Source organism: Arabidopsis lyrata (genome assembly GCF_000004255.2).
Source record: "Arabidopsis lyrata subsp. lyrata unplaced genomic scaffold ARALYscaffold_6, whole genome shotgun sequence".
Lineage (NCBI taxonomy): Eukaryota > Viridiplantae > Streptophyta > Magnoliopsida > Brassicales > Brassicaceae > Arabidopsis > Arabidopsis lyrata.
In genome coordinates, this window is record NW_003302550.1 from 235,380 (window position 1) to 254,660 (window position 19,281).

At 37.4% G+C, this 19,281-nt stretch overlaps 5 protein-coding genes across 7 annotated transcripts; 4 read left to right on the forward strand and 1 right to left on the reverse strand.

Annotated features, from left to right (window-relative positions):
• Window positions 1–257: 257 nt before the first annotated feature.
• On the reverse strand, window positions 258–4,065 carry LOC9309080 (LIMR family protein At5g01460). The gene is made up of 14 exons (XM_002872966.2): window positions 3,556–4,065; window positions 3,368–3,453; window positions 3,054–3,169; window positions 2,827–2,937; window positions 2,544–2,642; window positions 2,299–2,421; window positions 1,955–2,017; window positions 1,808–1,872; window positions 1,599–1,708; window positions 1,383–1,497; window positions 1,222–1,287; window positions 1,009–1,119; window positions 853–919; window positions 258–750 (listed from the first exon to the last, which is right to left on the reverse strand). The coding sequence occupies exons 1-14, from the start codon at window positions 3,903–3,905 to the stop codon at window positions 703–705; spliced, it is 1,530 nt and encodes a 509-aa protein (XP_002873012.1). The 5' UTR covers window positions 3,906–4,065; the 3' UTR covers window positions 258–702.
• A 214-nt stretch (window positions 4,066–4,279) lies between these two features.
• Window positions 4,280–7,585, forward strand: LOC9309081. The gene is made up of 10 exons (XM_021021116.1): window positions 4,280–4,753; window positions 4,849–4,955; window positions 5,042–5,167; window positions 5,266–5,359; window positions 5,823–5,897; window positions 5,985–6,067; window positions 6,225–6,371; window positions 6,516–6,588; window positions 6,691–6,994; window positions 7,116–7,585. Exons 1-10 carry the CDS (start codon window positions 4,504–4,506, stop codon window positions 7,189–7,191), a joined length of 1,335 nt encoding a protein of 444 aa, XP_020876775.1. The 5' UTR covers window positions 4,280–4,503; the 3' UTR covers window positions 7,192–7,585.
• Window positions 7,586–11,819: 4,234 nt separating this feature from the next.
• On the forward strand, window positions 11,820–14,189 carry LOC9309082 (vesicle transport protein GOT1). Its single transcript, XM_021023307.1, has 8 exons — window positions 11,820–11,930; window positions 12,046–12,108; window positions 12,554–12,615; window positions 12,856–12,947; window positions 13,047–13,127; window positions 13,249–13,346; window positions 13,428–13,509; window positions 13,792–14,189. Exons 3-8 carry the CDS (start codon window positions 12,585–12,587, stop codon window positions 13,828–13,830), a joined length of 423 nt encoding a protein of 140 aa, XP_020878966.1. The 5' UTR covers window positions 11,820–11,930; window positions 12,046–12,108; window positions 12,554–12,584; the 3' UTR covers window positions 13,831–14,189.
• Window positions 14,190–14,391: 202 nt separating this feature from the next.
• On the forward strand, window positions 14,392–15,932 carry LOC9306990 (calcium-dependent protein kinase 21). Of its 3 annotated transcripts, XM_021023306.1 has the most exons (5): window positions 14,394–14,787; window positions 15,139–15,242; window positions 15,336–15,403; window positions 15,481–15,600; window positions 15,681–15,932. In XM_021023306.1, coding segments are annotated over exons 1-4 (390 nt in total). In that variant the 5' UTR covers window positions 14,394–14,570; the 3' UTR covers window positions 15,482–15,600; window positions 15,681–15,932. The 3 variants fall into 3 exon arrangements, with proteins under 3 accessions (XP_020878963.1, XP_020878964.1, XP_020878965.1); XM_021023304.1 differs by having other exon boundaries at window positions 14,392–14,787; window positions 15,336–15,600; XM_021023305.1 differs by having other exon boundaries at window positions 14,392–14,787; window positions 15,336–15,932.
• Window positions 15,933–16,536: 604 nt separating this feature from the next.
• LOC9306991 lies at window positions 16,537–18,129 on the forward strand. Its single transcript, XM_002870875.2, has one exon. It carries the CDS (start codon window positions 16,855–16,857, stop codon window positions 18,070–18,072), a length of 1,218 nt encoding a protein of 405 aa, XP_002870921.1. The 5' UTR covers window positions 16,537–16,854; the 3' UTR covers window positions 18,073–18,129.
• The last annotated feature ends 1,152 nt before the right edge of the window (window positions 18,130–19,281 follow it).

Genomic DNA, 19,281 nt, shown 5'->3' on the forward strand with positions numbered 1-19,281 from the left:
TATACCTTTTCTAAAAATTGTAAATACACAATATTTAGTTATTTTTTTAAATCTAAACCGGCACCAAACTTTAACCGAATCAAAAATTGCCAAACAAAAAGCACTTTAGGTTACAATTTTGGAAAGATTTCTCCAAACCAAATAAACGATTTTGCCGAACCAAAACAACCGAAAAGCTAAAATCAACACTCTTGTCAAAATACCATTGAGAATTTGAGATAGGTCCATAATAAGGAGAAATTGGTTTCCAAAAAAATAGAAATGCAACAATGGTATGAAGTCTCTTGTCATCACCTCGAGTCTCACTATACACACGAATTTGTTCCGACAGTCTAAACTCTCAACCAAGTAATGGTTACAAGAAAGTATTCGAAATAATACAATAGACCATGAGAAGACGGGGACACAGAGATCTTTCTCGTAATTAATCAAAAAAAAAACAAAACAATAGATACAGAAGAAAAGAAAAGAGAAAAGGAATAATATTACATTCAAGTGAAATGAAAACAAACCTCAGCAGCAAAGAGAAGCAGAAGAAAGAGAAGCTTTTTGGGCAGGTGCTTGTTCTTATGATATAAGACCACTTGCACAGATCATGAGACCAATCTCGGTATAATTGTGGACACAGCAATCCTCAGCGGCACGCGATCGATCCCAAAGACGAGGAAACAAAAAGGATAAAATCAAAAGAAGAGATTTACATTAGGTAGAGAGCTGGAATCTACCGCTCGGCTTTTTTCTTCTCCATCCCTGCCACAAATTACCCCCCGAGAACATGAGTTTAAAGATCTATGACTAATGACACAAAACTATTTAATGGAACAGAACACCGAGAGGATTTAAGAGACTTACAAAGGCTATGTAATATAAAAAGGTCAGTCCAGCGAGGACAACAAACCCGATCTGGAACACATTGTACCTGAAAGATACCGATAAGAAAGAGACGATTATCATCAGTCTTATGTACACAAGTGAGACCTTTATTTGCAAAAACCCGATATTACTTACTTGTAGAGGTACTTAATACCGCGAAGGGACTGCAAAGTGTGGCCAAATATCTCCTGAGCGGCGGTGGCTTGAGCATAATATCCAAATGCAGTGGCGCAGAATTGAATCACACTAGAATTTCAGTGAGCCACAATAGTCGATTGTAAGAATAAAAGTTACAACATACTTTTGGTGCTATCAGCTGACGGGAAATATGAGAACTAAGAAGCCTACCTGATAGAACAGAGGAGAATGAGACCGACATTGAAGAGAAAAGAGTTCATAAGAGTGGCTCCCCATCTGAAACAAGTTAATTAGGCTTATGAGAAACCAAAAGAAAACAGAAAAGATCTCTGAAATAGCAAAAAACATTTCAAAACTACAAGATGAATTACTTCATTGGATGAATGGTAATGAAGACCAGCTTCAAACCAAGCATCATTGCCCCAGCAATAACAGAAAGTAGGAGATAGAAACAGAAGAAAGCAAAGGCAGCTGTGCCCAGGAGACCTAGTGAACAAGAAAATGTCACATGTATGAACACAGAGCCAGGTCAGACACAAAAGGAACAAGGTATAGAGTAGCATAACAAGATCAGAAAATGAAGTTACCCCAGACGTCATCCAGTTTGATGAAAACTTCATTAAGAAAAGGAGAGAGGGGAGGGTCAACAAGTAGATATATGATGATGTGAGCAATCCAAGCCACAGAAACAATTAATCTTCAACAAGCAAAAAAAGAAATTATTTAATAAGAGCTTAACCGAGGACTAATAGAGTGAAAGCATCAAAGTATTAAGAAGATTAAGTAAAATACAAACCCTAAGATTCCAAGAATAAACTTGGCCAAGTATCCCAGGACAGTGAAGGCCCAAGCAGTCTCTGCCTGGAAAAAGGACGAGGCAAGGAAAATGTTGGATTACAGAATTCCTTAGATAGATAAAATACTGAGGTATAGTCATCTTTACCTGCTCTCCTTGCGGATACATCTCTTCTAAGAGGTTCACATCTTCTTCCAATTGGAGCAACTCCTACAGGGTACATGAAAGCAATGAAATCCAATTAAGAGTAGTTAAGACTTCAAATCTACAATCAGATATGCATAAAGCTGCCAATATTAGTGGGCCTATAGCAGAACTGGTATCTACTTTTTGGCGAGCTTTTTACTATGAATGATCACCTAAGTAACTGCCCCTACGGCCAAAAGCTCCACTACACATCAGCGACCAATATCAACAGAGGTATCAGCCACCTTTGTAGACATGGAACAGATTTGATATAAGACCCCAAACCCTTAGATATGATGGTGTACCTTTTCAACTGCTTTCACATTTTTCCTCCACTTCCTTCCCTTAGCACCACTTCGTTCTTCCTGGTGAAGTGCATCAGCTGCTTTCTTTAGATCTCTTGCCTTTTTACCTAGTTCAGTTGCTTCCTGAAAAACAATTAGATGACTTGTCAGGCCACTAACACTGCCAACTACCCGAAGTGTACATGTATTCTTTAGAAAAGCTTTGCATGAAGACAAGTAGACAACAATAACCAGCACAAATGAACCTTTATATACTGTGACCGAGTGATAACAGCCTTTGGTCGCCTGATGAATGCAGTGATAAGGCCCAAGGGTAGGCAAGCAATACCAACACCACCAAATATCTACAACATTTGAGATAAAAGAGTTTCTCAGAATCTTAAGAGGAAACCAAAAAATGACAGCTACCAAAAGTCTTTTAACTACAAGAGAACACAACCAAGCCTTAATATAAGAGAGATTATATGCCTTCCAAGACAATGAGGTGCAACTTTTAACACAAAACACCTAATAGAGGGATGTACATACCGTGAAGAGCACTGACCCAACAATTGTAGCAAGAGCAACAACATATTCTGGAAACGTAGTACGCATGGACCATGTCTTTTCAGACGCAGCATTAGCTGTATATGCTGAGCACTGCCAATCAATATACCAGGGAGAACAGAAAATATGTTAGATACTGATAATATTCTGCATAGAGACTAACGAAATAAAAACTAATACCAAGAATGCAATAAAATTTCAAAAATTACCTGACGAGCAGTGTTACCAATGCAAGGTTGATTATTTGAAAACTGCCATGAAGTAGGGAAAGTCGTTGTGGCAGAAGACAAGTGCCTTACAGAGAAGTCCACCTTCCCAATGACTCCTAATACATTTGTAGAAGCACATTATAAATTGCAGCCAAGTATCTTAAATCAACAATGCAAATAAGAAGAACATGAGAGGATCATCCCTTTCACAATCCCACAATTGGTCAATCACTACTCTAACATAATCTCAGAACTTTAATCAAACCAGGAAGAATATGAAGCTCAAAAGAAACCAAAGCACAGTAACAACTAACCGTATAAAATTCCAAGCACCAGAGCACAAACAACAGCTGTAGTAACCACCCAAATCAAAGCACTTTTTATCCTCTTCCCAAGAGCCCTACAGTAAAAAAAAACGCAAGCCCACAAACAAAAACATCAACAACTTTCCATTACCAACTAATAATAACTCAAAAAAATTAAAATTCGTGGAGAAACAAACTTGTCCTGGTCGCCTTCATAGAAAAACATAGCGAAGGGGATAATGAAGAAGACAAGCACAGCGTCAACAATGTAAACGGCAAGCCAAAGCTCCTTCATGGGTAAGGTGAGATTACAAGCGCCATTATAAATCGAATGTCGACAAGCATGCCGGTTAGCCACATCCGCCGGTAACATGAGAATGGAGATCATAGCAATCGATAAACCAAACACAACAACGAATTTGGGGAAATAAGCCTGGTTTGCATCATCTGGATGCTGATAGTTGACGAGGAGGTAGATACTGGAGATGAAAACAAGGACACAAACTACGATCGCAACAATCACGAGAGCGAGATTGAAATCTCCCATCGCGTGCAATGTACGAGGTCCCAAACCTCAGGTTGATTGAAAAAAATTAGGGTTTCTTGAGGCTTCGAATTTGAAATTCAATTTGGGGATTTTTTTTGTAGATCTGGTTTTTTTTTTTCCGTATGTCGAAAACCAGGCTGGAAAGAAAAACGAAAGACTGTGTCCGGGTATGTGACTCGAGTCTCATATGTACGTATAAGCCCTCACTTAAATGTCATATTTACGCAACAAATACCGTCGCTGATGACAGATTGACAGATGGGCATGGGGGTGTTACAGTAATTTTCTAAAACGAGACCAGACCAGCCTGTCCTAACTCCAAACCAAAAAGAGATAATCGAAATTATATTTTCTTTTTAAAAAATTAGATTAAAATAATAAGAGAAATGTTTTACTTTTTCCAAAGTCGTCTCTCTCTCTCTCTCTCCAAGTTTTGTGAATCCACCGTTCAACGTGACGATGAAGAAAGAGAAGACCCGTCGTTCAAATCTCTGTCATCATCGTTCGTTCCTTAACAGCATTAACCCCAAACCTGCGGTTAGGGTTTTACCTTCTTCTATTCGATAATTCTTCAATCCTCTCATCGATTCGCGACATCATGTCTCTACCGGATTCTCTCGCGTCTTCTTCTTCTTCTCCGCCTGTGGCCCGTGAAGAAACCGGGTATAATCGCTTTGAACATCACGGCCACGATTCCGGTTTTGATCATCGTGATCGTCCACCATGGAATCGTTCTGATTACGATTACCGCCATGGAAGCATTGTTGCATCTGAGAACGTGAGGAACAATTCGACTTCGGAAGACCCTTGGTCTTGCGTTGTCGTCGTTGCTACCTTCTGTATCTTCGGTAAGCTCTAATTTTTCAATTTATGCTTGATTTTGTGTTGTGTGAATGTTTTATTTTGTTGTTGATATTTGTGTTGTCGTTGAATTTGAAATCAGTGTCGATGACTTTGATTCTGGGGCTTTATGGAACAACGAATGTCTGGTTGGGACCAAACTCTTCGTTTCTTATTAAGCCAACTTCAGTGTTCGTCCAAAATGTCATTGTATGTTTTCTCCTCTCATGCATTTAGAATCCACCATTGTTGAACTTTCTGATATCAAAGTTTCTATCTTTGTCGATTTTCTCAAGGTGGAAGAATTAGGGAACAAGGGATCTGGTTTGATTCTGTATGGATTGAACCAAGCCCCACAGCTTGATGTTCTGACTAAATGGTCTGAAGTTCACTATCTAGCTGTGCCAAATGATTCTTACAAGGTAAGCTCTCTTGGTGCTCTTTAGTCTTTACTTGTGTTATCTAGAAATGGCTATGAAACGGGGATTGATACTTTTTTTTGTTTTGCTACTTTTTTCAGTATTGGATACAGTATCTGAACAAGGGGTCACGCGTAAAAGTTTCATACAACGTTGAATCTGTGGGTTCTTCCCTCTATCTTGTGGTAGCCCAAGGTATGCTGGAGAGGAATCCTTTTTTAATGATAATTAGTTTAGTAAATTAGATTAGATGCTTCATAGTGGGCACTTAAATTATCATCTTCATCACAAGAGTTTATCTGCCAAACCTTTAGTTTGGTGATGTTTTAGGATCCACTGAGACAAATTCTGCTGGAATGGTCACCTTCATTGTTGTATTCTGTTTTTAATGATCATATGAATTAGAAGATGTATTGCAAAGAAATTTTTTGCATTATACCAGATTTAGGACACTTAGTATGGTTGAATCCATTGATTTGACTAACTTGCCTCTAGCAAAATTTGTTCGCCATCTAGTAATGTTTTATTCTATTTCCAATAAGGCTCCTGCACTGAAATAGTTCCTATCCCTGATTTTGTGTCATATTCTGGTATTTATAGGCAGTTAAGAACGAATAGTTGTTTAGTAATTCAGCTTTTTATGCATTTACTATTGAAGGTGTGGATGGGCTCTCTGAGTGGGTGCAAGACCCTACCCGTCCAGACACTACACTGTCATGGCACATAATCTCTGGCAAGTAACTAAGGTTTTTAACATCCTGGATATTTATTCTGAATATTTATGAGTTCACTCACACTCTACTTATTTTATTTTTGACAGATAGTGGTTACATTGAGCTGGACATAACTAAGTCGTCGAGTTATTACGTTGCAGTAGGCAACGTATACCTGAATGAAGTGAAGGTAAATGCTAAAGCAGCTTATGATGATATATGTTAAAACTTAAACTCTTAGGGTAACTTTTTGAAAAGTTTTACTGAAGTATTTTACCCCATTCTAATCCCAAGTAGCTCTCTTTTTGTCTGATTATACACCATTTTCACACAATATCTATGTTCAGGCTACAATTGACATTCAAGTTGAGGGGGTATTGTATGATACTACAAATGCTTATTACAATTGCTCTTTCCCTAACGACAAGTGCACTCTAAGTGTTCCATTATTTGGAACTAATGCTGCTGTACTAACCTCACCAGGTCCAAAGCTGGTATGTAATCCATTTCTTGTCTTTCTGTTTCACTCTTCTTTACAAGCTATTCATAGAGCAATACAAAATAGTTCACATTGTTATGTATATTCCAGAATAAAACTTACAAACCAGTCTGAATCCAACTCTTTTCTTGTTGTTCAGAACAATTCTAAGAATGAGTTCTGCGCAAAACTCTCATATGAACCAAGGTGGATTGCATACATAGTTTGCATGGGTAATGTTCTTTTTATAATATAACATGAGGCATATAAACCGAGGTTTTTCGTTTAAGACTTCATTATAAACTTTTGCTTTTCCCCTGGGCTGATTATTACAGGTGTTGTGACAGCACTCTTGTTAATTGTCTCTAGTCTCTTCAATAAACGACAACCAGTCACTGAAGAAGAAACAGTTGATGAAAATGATGATGTAGCTCCTTTAATTCCGGGAAAAGACGATGATAACTCAAGCTGGTGCTCGTCCTACAGTTCTATCTTGACAAGTACTGAGGAATTGGAAGGCGGACATGGTGAAGGCCACAGTAGTACAAGATATCTATGTGCAATTTGCTATGATGCGCCTAGAGACTGTTTCTTCCTCTCTTGTGGACACTGCGTTGCTTGCTTCCAGTGCGGGACACGGTAATAAAATAACCTGTTCGATCTTTTTGTTCTTTAAGTTGTCATTTATGAAGGGGATCTTTTCATGACGCGAGAAAATAACATTAATGATGAGTTCAAAAATTGGATGTACAATCTGCAGGATAGCTGAAACTTCGGGTTTTTGTCCGGTATGCCGTAAGAAGATCAGGAAGGTAAAGAAGATCTTCAATGTCTAACAAAGAGAATGAATGACACACAGTGCAACGTTGCTTTGCTGTTCTGTTTCCTCGCATTACCGTATCTGTTGTATAGATGTAAAAGACAAGTGTGGGATGGAGAAAAGCAAAACAAGGTGATTGCGTCTGTGTTACCGTCTGTATATGAAATGATGTGGGATTCCGGAGTTTCGGCTTGGTTGTACTTGTAACCATATTTCATTGAACCCGGTTCATCCGAAATTTTATTATTCCGATACGATAACTTGTCAGTTTAGCGTTTGGTTTGCAGCGTAATTTCTGGTTTGGGCAACAACATATAAGTATGTCTGACCATGTATGTATAGAACTTGCCAATTTTCACGCTGTTGTATTTTTAATCATTTTCTGAAAATTTTCAATATTCATTCAATCATAATATTGTGCATAGCATGTATGAGAGAAAGTGTCGTAGGTACTTAACAAATTAATAAACTTTGGAATAGGCCCAAAAGAGGAAAAACCCATCAGGCACGGGTAAATAGGTACTTAACAAAACTACTTGTATAAATAGTGAGGGTTTCCACCGTCCCCAACAAAAGTGTTTAGGAGGAGGAGAACTCACGAGGCACGGAGAGCAATAATAATGGGTAGAATTTTTCGCCAATCCGCATACAGAGCCTCTCTTGCAGATTATGATCCACCTCAAATTCGTAGCTGCGTTTTCAGACTTCCAGTGGAAAGTTATATTACACATCCGCGTTTCGCCCGCCGCTATGATTTTGAGGTTATTTTCCATAGTATTTTCATCATACCTTTGCAATTGAAATATCCGTCTAGGCTTATTGATTGATTCTTACAAGTTGTTGTTGATACATGACAGGAAAAGTTGTCGCCTGATGTTACTGAGTCGCAGGAAAAGTTGTCGCCTGATGTTAGAGAGTCGTCGACAAGGTATTCAATTCATTTTATCTCTCGATCGGCTTTGAATTAGCGACTAGGTTGTTGCTCATAATATGTGCTAGTGTTTTTCACCTGACTCAGCAATTTAGGTAAGCAGCTTCAATCAAGTTCCAAGATGCGATTCCTCACCAAGCGCAAAGCTTTTTAAAAGAAGAAGACGATGCTCGTGAAGCCACCATCACCTTAGGTTCTTTCTCCCAATGTTTTCAGTTAAAAAAAAACTTGCAATGCTTTGTTATGACTTGAAACCTTGTTTTATGTAATGATTTGCAACTTATGTGTCCATTATAGCAAGACATTTCTCTCCTTCTTTAAGAACTTTTCCTCTGAGAAGAGCATTCTCCAACTACATGGCAAATGAAACTTGTGCTAGTGATTTTCAACTTAGAAACATGAATAAAAAAGCTTGTTAATTTGTTATGCTATTATGAGATAGCTAGTTTGTAATCACAAAGAAGACAAAATCCTCTGTCTTGCCAAATCTTAAAATTCTCTAGAGTATAAAAAGTCTTAAAACCAATAGCCCCACACTGTTATAATGTATTTTTTTTATAAATTGGCTAACTGGTTCATAAATCCTAGGATAAAAGAGACGATTACCAACATCGTTGTGAAACGCAACAAGTAACAACGAAACTGAATTAAGAATTATTTTTAATTTTGTGTAAAAAGATAAATTAATTAAATAAAAAAACCACGCGTGGTCAAACAACACTCTCGTTCTATCTAGTTAGGAAATTATAAACCTTTGGTACTATATAGGCCCAATAGTATGGGCCATATAAGGAGCTGGAAAACCCATCAGGCACTTGTATATATATAAGCAGCTAGGGTTTCCAAAGTGTTCACAGAAGAATCAATAATGGGGAGATTTTTTCACAAGCCCTCATACAGCATCTTCGCTAAACCACCTCGATTTCATTCCTGTTTTGATTACAGAACTGTGATAAGCGTTGATCCTAATCCGCGTTTTCAGCGCTGTGAAGTTCAGGTACCTTTGCAATTGAAGTTAGTTTCCGTCTGGGCGGCTTATTGATTGATTCATTCTTACAAGTAGTTTTTTGTTTTTATATGTATAACAGGAAGATATATCGCCTGATGTTACTAAGTCTTCAAGGTATCCAATTCGGCTTTGAGTTTTACTACTAGTAGTAGGCTATAGATGGCTGTTGCTCATATGTGTTAGTGTTTTTCACTTGACTCAGCAACCTAGGTAAGCAGCTTCAATCAAGTTCCAAGATGAGATTCCTCCACAAGCGCAAAGCTTTTAAAAAGAAGAAGACGAAGAAGATGCTCGTGAACAAGCGCAAAGCCACCACCACCTAAGTTTCTTTAAGCACTACGAGCATTCGATCTATCTACCATGCTGCAATATGTCGATCATCTATCTACTGATTTTTAACTTAGAAACATGAATAAAAATGTACTAAAGTTTTGCTGGTTAATTTGAGATGGTGTGAAGTTATCACAAAAAGACAAATCTTCTTCATTACCAAATCTTGTAAGGAAAATTGGCAAAACTCTTTAACAAATTGTTTCAAATTGGCAATAGTAAAGCCAACAACATGAAAGGGTTTGCAGGAGGTCACAAATTGTTAAAGACAAAGAACATTTGAAAACAATTATCTCTCAAAAGTGAAAACAACAATGGCAGCTCTGAATCTACACCTCATCTGATACCGTTTTGATAGCTAACTCGATTGAGCAGCTATGAATCGTTTGGTTGCGTGGATTACTTCTTGGTCAAACGACGACACTTGCTCCTCATACTTGTAAAAGCTGTTCCCAAACAATGCAATTTTGGACAATCCATCTATTTTCCAGTTTGCTTCCAATAGGTTGCTGTCCAACTTGGCCTCACAGTGTGGCGTGAAGAAAAGACTAGGCTTTAAAGCTTTCCTGCGAGCTTGCTCGTTCAGATAGAACGGTGCCTCCCAGAGACTTTAGGACACTACATTTAACCCAATATTCAGGAGGCGAGTTCCATTTTGCAAGATTATTCCTTTGTCAAGACTATGCAAAAGAGTAAGACCGCAACATAAGAGTATGACTTCATAAGATTATGCTTATGCTCTCAGGGCCGGCCCTGGAGACACAACAAGATAAACATTTGTATTTGTTGTGGCCCACAATTTTTTTTTCAAATTCTTTTACAAAAATTAATTACAAAACGGCCCCAATTATATTGATTTTTACGAAAATTGGCCATAACTTTTAAAACCTTTCAAAATAACCGCAATTTTTTTTTGAGTATTAGGTCCCTGAAATCTCAGGACCCGTCCTGCTTATGCATGAAAATAAGTTTTATCTTACTTGTTGCCTTGATTGACTTTGAAACCAAATAAAGCATCATATTCTTTGGAGTAAAATATTTCAAAAAAATCTCTGATGGCTTTTGGGTTCCACGTCTGATGCAAATAACCGAAAGAGCATGTCCACCGGGTAATCAAGCATAGTAGCTGTAAAAGAATAGTTTCAATTAGCTTCAGAATTCTGAAAGCATGATAAAAAGGGTGATATAAAAACAATAACACTTATTTAAGATCAAAATAAAACAACAAAAAGGTTGCTAAAATATAAATCTGACAGATATGTAGCAAACAATAGTGGAATTGTATCCATGCTATGAAAGTCAAGACTATCAAATTCTGTCCTCTGAATCTGAAGATATTCTTCTATGACCCATGTGCTGGACTCGTACCTCTCATAATTGGAGGTATAGGTAGACATAAGACAACAAATATATTGAGTATAAAAATTAAGTTAATTACCTTTTCTAGTCCATAGTTAGTGAGATTCATAGAAATGACAAATAAACGGCATAATGAAGTGCAACTATATCCGGTACCACCAACTTTAACATCTAAAGAAGTTGTCCACCCTTTCTCTTTGAAAAGGGCATACAACAATCTTTGCCCTCTAGAATAGGAATAAGGCGCAAGACATAAAGACTTACCATCCACAAATAGTTGGATCAGATAGTTTTATGGCTTTTCCAAATAGAATTTGTCAGATTTCGGAGGAATCATCCATGACACCTCTAAAAAATGATTATCTCCAACAACTTGTAGTTCATACAATACATTAGCATTCCATATAGGCTCAAATAAGTTGGGCTTAGGGTTAGTTCTCGATCCTATCTTAACCCCATCAAAAAACTTTCTCACCCAATTTCAAGTACATCGAGAGTTGGTATAAGTTTTGAACATAGACATCAAATTTATTAACATATATATTATCTTGAGAACTGAATAGGTAGAGAAAAATATATAATCAAATAAGAATTTTAATATTTGCTAAGTCGTCAGAATATAATCAAACTCAACAAATTTATATTGTTTTACTGAATTTCTATTCATATTACATACATCAATTATATTTAAAAAATAAAAAATAAATTTCAAGTATATAATTTAATATGTGGATGACGAATATCTTTACCTAGATAATATTAAATTCTAATATTAATATTTGGTAAGTCGGCAGAAAATATAGTCAAAATAAACAAATTTATACTGTTTTATTTGTATGGTTTTATTGAATCTCTTTTCATTATTACATACATCAAATATAATCATTTTAATAAAATAAAAAATTAATTTTAAGTTTGCAAAAGAGTGACACGTGTCACGTGATGAATGGTGAACACACATAATTGACGGTGTTCCCAGTGGTACTATATCATTCTTTCCGTTTGTGCAGTCAGGAGTACTGAATTTTGATTTCTGGCAGCAAATCACGACGACGAGACGACCTCGGCCTCTCTTCTTCCACCACCGCACCGCATCGCATCGTCTTCTTCTTTCTTCTGCGAGCGGGTTAATTTCTCTCTTCTCTCTCTCTATCTTTTTGTTCATCATCACGATTTTCATTTCGCTGATCTATTGATTCCGACTATAAAATTCGTCTCATGTGTTGATAAATGTTTTCTAGATCGCTTCGAGGAGCCTGCGTGCTAGGTTTTCTCCGCCTTCTTCCTTTCCTAATTCTAGATCTGTAAGTTACTCTGCATCATTGCGGTTTCGGTTTAATTTTAGATTTGTTATGATCCTCGTTTTCACTTGCCTCTGTTCAATTTCTGCGATTCGTCTGATTAGATCGGTTCTAGTATCGTTGAATCTCTATTCTCGCTCTGTGCGCAGTCTATTTGTTTGGGTATGCACTCTTTTTTATTGTACAAGTATAGTATATCGTGCTAATGTTAGGGTTATTCGTTTGATTCCGTATGTAGTATCCCTCTAGTCGACGTCAAATCCATATAATGTTTCCATATATTGATTGGTTACCAACACTGATACGAGAGTTTTGAATCTCTATGGGCTATGTATGTATATATCAGAGTCATGGCTAAGCCATGGGCACATTTTTTAAACACTAATGTTGTAGTTTCAACTTTGAATGGTCTAATTGCTGAATTTCAACATGTTTTTACCTATGGCAGCAAAAGGTAGAAGCAGCTGATTACAGGAACCATGATGTCCTTTGAAATGAATGACCGGAAAAGTAAGTTCACATTGTGATTTCTATAAATATTTCGTGCTATTTGAAGAGAAAGATACTTGTTACTTAGTTATACTTAATTCTTCTTTTGCTTATCACGTTCTTGAGTGAGTAGATCATTGAATGTCATGTTATTGTTGGGAACCCAATTGTTTTCAGTATATCTTATTACCTACCAGGGTACAGAGTTATTCCTGCTGTACTTGGATATACTTAAAACGTTTCTCATGTGCTTTGAAACAGAAATCGGGTTAGGGCTGACAGGATTTGGCGTATTCTTCTCGTTTTTGGGAATTGTCTTTGTCTTTGATAAGGGATTACTTGCCATGGGAAATGTAAGTACCTCCGACATCTTTGTTTTCTATGCTTTGACCACTATTCTGCATACACGTACAGAACTAGAGTGAGAGCTTGTTTCTTTTCATATTTCTCAGATTCTTTTCATCTCGGGGGTTAGTCTAACCATTGGCTTCAAGTCTACCATGCAGTTCTTCATGAAGCGTCAAAATTATAAGGTTTATTTCCGTCTTTCCCTACCTTATCAATATCTCTGGGTCAGTCTCTGCTGGAGTTTTACATATTTCTCCTTAATGTCATATATGTGTGTTCATTTGGCTTTATATGTTCTCCACTCAGGGAACCATATCTTTTGGCGTCGGTTTCTTCTTTGTTATAATCGGGTGGCCTATCTTGGGAATGATGTTGGAGACCTATGGCTTTTTCGTACTCTTCAGGTCCTTTTGCTTTTTTTCTTCTTCCTTATTGGTATTACTTGTGGAAATGTAAACAGATACTAAAAACGTTTTCTATTTCAGTGGCTTCTGGCCAACCTTGGCAGTTTTTGCTCAGAAGATACCCATTCTCGGTTGGATCATTCAGCAACCATATATTAGATCGGTATGTGTCCAATTCAAAATTCACTGCAAAACAAAAACTTTTGCAACTACTGCAAAATGAGACTCTTAGACCTTGAGTACAACACATACAGAACTCATATGACTCCCAGTTTCGCCTTTTCAAATTACAACTGATAATTCTCTCTTTGTTTCTGATGGTCTTGAGTTTCTAGGCCTAGTGTTTTCTCAGTTTGCCCTAACTTTAATATTAACTCTGCTGCATATTCTGCCAATTGTTGGCTAATGCGATTGATTGACTCGTTTCTGTTCATGTGATGTGTAGTTCTTTGACAAGTACCGGGGCAAGCGTGTGCCGGTCTAGTCTTCCAGCCCAAGTAGAGAGGCGATTCACTGAGCTAGATGCAGCTGAACAGACGATTAAATTTTTTTTGGAAGAAGAAGTTGGTGTGCTTGTGACTCCTGTAGAAAACTAAAACCATAGGAGAAAGAAAATAGGAAGGAGCAGAACGTACAATTTGAAGCTGTGTGTTCTATGTACTTAAGAGAAAACTCAGTGACTTTAATGCTCTTATGATGGGTTTGTAAACGTTTTGGTTTTTTAACTTTGACAAATCGTTTGGCCAAATTTGATTTTGGCAATACGTCGCTTTTGGTTTTGCATACATATAAAATTGATTAGCGGTTCCGGTTTAATGTGTAATATTAATGTGGTTCGGTTTATGACGAAACTGATATTAGACCATGTACACTGGTGAATTTTTCTGAGTATCATTAGCCCATAAATAATTTTATAATGGTTTAAATAACACAATTGGGTCTGATACGTATCAGTGGACTGATACCTCTGATACCCATTTTGGTGCGACGTGGCGAAACATCATTGGTCCGTGGAAACAGAGAAAAAAAAACAAAACTCATTTACTTCTTCTTCTTCTCTGTTGCGACGAAGAACAAAAAAAAGGGCTTCTTCTCTTCTCTCCTCTCCTTCTTCTTCTCTGTTGATTCAAAAAAAAATTCTTCGGATCTGGGTTTCTCTCTTTCAATCATCCTTCAAGCTCATCTCTTTCTTCAACCCTAGAACGAAAGTCTCCTCCTTTATTAATGGGTTGCGTTAGTAGTAAACACCGGAAAACTCAAAACGACGGTGGAGAAAGAACAATTCCGATCAATCCAGTTCAAACCCATGTCGTTAATCAAGTCCCTGAGCATTGTAAACCTCAAATCCTAACACCCAAACCCATGAAACAAGCAATCCTTCAACAGATTTCAACGCCGTCTTCAAACCCAATCTCAGTTCGAGATCCAGATACGATTTTAGGTAAACCATTCGAAGACATCAGGAAATCTTACAACTTGGGAAAAGAATTAGGTCGAGGTCAATTTGGGATTATGTATATGTGTAAATAGATTGGAACTGGGAACACTTATGCTTGTAAATCGATTCTTAAGAGGAAGTTAATTAGTAAGCAAGATAAAGAAGATGTGAAGAGAGAGAGATTCAGATAATGCAGTATTTGTCTGGACAACCAAATATTGTTGAGATTAAAGGTGCTTATGAATATAGACAATCTGTGCATTTGGTTATGGAGTTGTGTGCTGGTGGTGAGTTGTTTGATAGGATTATAGCTCAAGGTCATTACTCTGAGAGAGCTGCTGCTGGTATCATTAGGTCTATTGTCAATGTTTGGTAGTCGACAGTATGGAGCAGGAGTTGATGTCTGGGCTGCAGGCTGTATCTTTGCTGAGCTATTACTTCGTAGACCATTTCTTCCGGTAATGTTCTATACTTGTCGTTCTTTATGTTTCAAAGTATCTCTGTTTTTTTCAAAACATTTAGTTAAAAAGATCTCTCGTTTCTTTCCTCAGGGTTCTACTGAGATTGATCAACTTAGGAAGATCTTTCAAGCCTTTGGAACTCCAGTACCTTCTCAATGGTATGACATGATCTATCTCCCAGACTACATGGAATTTCTTTGTCTTGGTAACAAAAGATGTTGCATGCTTTTTGCAGACAATCATTTATTATGCACTTGCTGTAACTCATGACATCATGGGCTGTTGTGTGTGAAGTGTGGTACTTGGAACCTCAAACCATAAGGCCCGGTGAAACAGGGATTGAGTTTGCAGAGAGGTGAAACACTCTTCTTTTAGACCTTCATCAGAGAAGTCATATACTAAGAAGTTTGCATGCACTTTATTTACTTGTGACAGGGTAAGAGACATGATATCTCTTCGGGCGGGTCTCAAAAAGGTCCCTTGGGATGGATACTGTCATTATTCTTTCTAGCTGAATCTCTGAAGAATTTTCAGTAGCATGGTTCTTGGTTTAATGCATGTGTGGTTAAATTAAAACTTTGCTGCATGTAATTCAGGAAGCGTTTTGTTTATAGAGAAAGAGTGGATGTTTGTAGATTTTGTGACTACAACTAGTTATTTATGTCATGTCGTCACTTTTTAATGTTATGCATCCTCTAAACATAGAAAATGGTTGTTTTATGTCTTATATGTTGTTCTTGTATACAAAAGCAGTTTATGTGTGTTCTTACTTCTGTTTTTGGTTAAACTCATCTGCTCCTTTTCTTTTGTTTCTAAAATCACCCAAAATTTAATTATAAATTTCACCAAATCACCAATCTTTTTACTTCTCAAATATAAAAACTCTAACAAATAACTAAATCCCTTAAAAACTTGATCAAATCTCTCAAAAATTTAAAATTTATAAATTCCAGCAAATCTCCTAAAATACAAAGTCCAATACACCCTCCTTAATGTTTTTTTTTCTAATTTTACGTTTTTTTTGTTTAAGTATATTCTACGTTTTTATGGATTGTAATATTATCTTTTGTAATATTATGTTTTTATATATTTATTTTTGATTTTTTAAATAATTTTTTTTAATTAATGATACCGATACCGGTCTCACCACTGGAAACAGATTTATTACCAGTATCATAAAGAATCTCAAATAATAAACAAATATTAAAATTAATACTAAAAAATTGTTAATGATACTCATAGAGTATCAACTATGTGCATGCTCTTAGAGGCCCACTTGGAAGTTGCGAGTTTAAGGGACCGTTGCGTTAATCGTGTGTGTAGCTAAATCGTCTGCAGACGTGGCACTTGCTGAGTGGTTACTATACGAATCCTTAGTGCACTTGAGCGTACCAGATCATCACTATCTCATTTGTTTTCCCCCGAAAAAAAAAAGAAGCTACCGTCTTTTTCTAGCCGTTGGGGCTGAAATTGAACCATCATCATCATCCTAATCGCCTTTTTTTTCTTTTACCCTAATTTATCATCTTATCCCCAACGAACTTTTCTCGATTTCGATTTGATTGGTAGTTTGGTACTGATCTCCGGTGAAGTAAAACACTGGAAGGAGATGAAGTCATCGAGAATGAAGTTTGCAAAGAAATTGAAATCGATTAGAGCCGGCGAATATCTGAATCAGGATCGGATTCTCCAAGTTCTTTCTGCTGCAGATGGGATCTCTGAGTTTTTTCCAAAGATATCTAACCCCATTCCTCAGATAACAGCCGCTTCTATCTGGAGAGTCCCTCAAAAGCTTGATGATCAAATTGCAAATGTAACGGAACTTGTGGAAAACGAGAAAGGAGGAGGAGAAGAAGCTTCTTCTGGAAACGTCGTCGGCGACGAAGAGAACGTACGGCCTCCGGTGAACCAGATTCCGAGAGTTCCGTGTGATCGGAAAGAGAGTAAACCGGCAGTTTCGTGCGGATCTGATACAGGTAACGGAAGGAAGAGTTTCGGATCTGGATTTAGAAGACCTGATTTGAATTCAACCACACTTTTCGATCCGAAGCTGTTAGAAGCATTTGAATTAGCTGCGTTATGCTTTAGGAAGATTGACGATTTCTCCAGAGAAGCCAGAGTCAATGATGATGACGACATCGTCTTTCCCGAGGAAGAGGAAATCGGAAAAGACGAGAATACCCTTCCCCCGGTGATTGGCCTCGAAGAAGAGGATAGACGGAAAGATGAAAACGTCTTCGTCCTTCACAAAGATGATGGAAATGTCCTTCAGATAGCAAACGCCACCGCGGAAGAAGTCATCGGAGAAGACGACAATGGAGAAGACGGAAGTACCCTTATCGATCCGTTGTTGGAATTCGAGGAACGGTGTCCTCCGGGAGGAGAGGAATCCGTTGTTTTCTACACAACGACTCTTCGGGGAATCAGAAAAACGTTCGACGACTGCAACATGATCCGATTTCTGCTGGATAGTTTTAAGGTTAAGTACTACGAGAGAGATGTGTCGATGCACAGAGAGTACAGGGAAGAGCTCCGACGAATCTCAGCGGCGGAAACGGATGTTTTGCCTCCGGTTCTGTTCATAAAAGGAAGGTGTATCGGTGGAGCTCAGAGAGTGTTGGGTCTGCACGAGCAAGGGAAGTTTAGAGTTCTGTTTGACGGCGTTCCAATCACCGGAGATGAACGTTGCCGGCGATGCGATGGGTTTAGGTTTTTGATGTGTGATGGATGCAGAGGTAGTCGCCGGATTATCTCCGGTGATGGATCAAGGATTCAGTGTTTGATATGTAATGAGAATGGGTTAATTGTGTGCGTTGATTGCTCCTAAGATCATTTTTTATGTGTGTATATATCAAATTACACTATTCGTTTATTATTTTTCTTAGTGCTGTAACGATTTCTTCTTATACAGAAAATAAATGTGGTCATCAGTTATACCATATGGTTGTTTCTACGCAAATCACAAATTAGCATTGATATTTCAGAATTCTAGACACTAATTGCACTAATTTATAGCATTAGTTTGTTAATGTTTATATGATGTTTACATGTAACATACCGGTTTTAGTAGCAGCATGTGGTAACCTCCACTAAGACTGTCATCCATAATTTACAAAAACTACATTTATTTGAGAATTTAACCTTATAATTAGAGCTGTCAAATGGGCTTTGGGACCATGGGCTAGACCGGTCCAAATAAAAATGGTCATGTTTTGGTCAAGCCCAAAATAAAAACGGTTAATATGGGCTAAAAACCATTTAGGCCCGTACGTAAATGGTCCGGACTTATTTGGACATGGGCTGTCCAACTATTATTAAAAATTAGGGTTATGAATATTTGGGGGAAAATTAGATTTGCAATCGAAATCTCGTTTCTCAAATTTCTTTCTCTCTTTCTCGATTTTAGACGATCTCAGAGACGATCTCAGAGACGATCTCGGATTTGAGGCTTGGTGGGTTCCGTCTCTTCTTCTCTTCTCTAAGTTGGTTTTTGAAAAACTTTTCTGGGTTTGTGTTGATTCACGATTTGTGTTTATGGGTTTGTGTTGATTTGTGTTTATGAGTATGTACGTTGATTTGTGTTTATGCGTATGTACGTTGATTTGTGTTTATGAGGTTTGTATTGATTTGTGTTTATAATTACTCTGTTGCTCTTGCTAAGCTCTTGTGTTTAATTATAGAGTCTTATCAAGCATGACGTTCTCTACCTTGTGTAGCTCTAGTCTCAGAATTTTTAGCTTTTGTAGCTCTAATTTCATATTTTGTAGCTTTTGTTTTTGTAGCTCTAATCTCAGATTTTGTAGCTTTTGTAGCTCTAGTCTCATATTTTGTAGCTTTTGTTTTTGTAGCTCTAGTCTCAGATTTTGTAGCTTTTGTAGCTCTAGTCTCATATTTTGTAACTTTTGTTTTTGTAGCTCTAGTCTCAGATTTACACTTCTGGGATTTGTAATTTTGATTCCTTCTTTTATCTTGTTTCAGACGATGGATAATGCTATCATTAACTTGAATGGCAACGACAATACTATTGATGAAGATA

Bases quoted from the DNA above. Each gene is read 5' to 3' on its own strand.
- LOC9309081 (XM_021021116.1), top strand. From the start codon at position 4,504: ATGTCTCTACCGGATTCTCTCGCGTCTTCTTCTTCTTCTCCGCCTGTG. The intron at 4,754-4,848 runs GTAAGCTCTAAT...ATTTGAAATCAG, and splicing joins TGCTACCTTCTGTATCTTCG to TGTCGATGACTTTGATTCTG. The intron at 6,995-7,115 runs GTAATAAAATAA...TACAATCTGCAG, and splicing joins TGCTTCCAGTGCGGGACACG to GATAGCTGAAACTTCGGGTT.
- LOC9306990 (XM_021023305.1), top strand. From the start codon at position 14,571: ATGGGTTGCGTTAGTAGTAAACACCGGAAAACTCAAAACGACGGTGGA. The intron at 14,788-15,138 runs GTAAACCATTCG...TGGTATCATTAG, and splicing joins AGATCCAGATACGATTTTAG to GTCTATTGTCAATGTTTGGT. The intron at 15,243-15,335 runs GTAATGTTCTAT...TTCTTTCCTCAG, and splicing joins TTCGTAGACCATTTCTTCCG to GGTTCTACTGAGATTGATCA.
- LOC9306991 (XM_002870875.2), top strand. From the start codon at position 16,855: ATGAAGTCATCGAGAATGAAGTTTGCAAAGAAATTGAAATCGATTAGA.
- LOC9309080 (XM_002872966.2), bottom strand. From the start codon at position 3,905: ATGGGAGATTTCAATCTCGCTCTCGTGATTGTTGCGATCGTAGTTTGT. The intron at 3,170-3,367 runs GTTAGTTGTTAC...CAAATGTATTAG, and splicing joins GGTGCTTGGAATTTTATACG to GAGTCATTGGGAAGGTGGAC. The intron at 2,643-2,826 runs GTATGTACATCC...CAAATGTTGTAG, and splicing joins TTGGGTCAGTGCTCTTCACG to ATATTTGGTGGTGTTGGTAT.
- LOC9309082 (XM_021023307.1), top strand. From the start codon at position 12,585: ATGATGTCCTTTGAAATGAATGACCGGAAAA. The intron at 12,948-13,046 runs GTAAGTACCTCC...CATATTTCTCAG, and splicing joins GATTACTTGCCATGGGAAAT to ATTCTTTTCATCTCGGGGGT. The intron at 13,510-13,791 runs GTATGTGTCCAA...TGTGATGTGTAG, and splicing joins AGCAACCATATATTAGATCG to TTCTTTGACAAGTACCGGGG.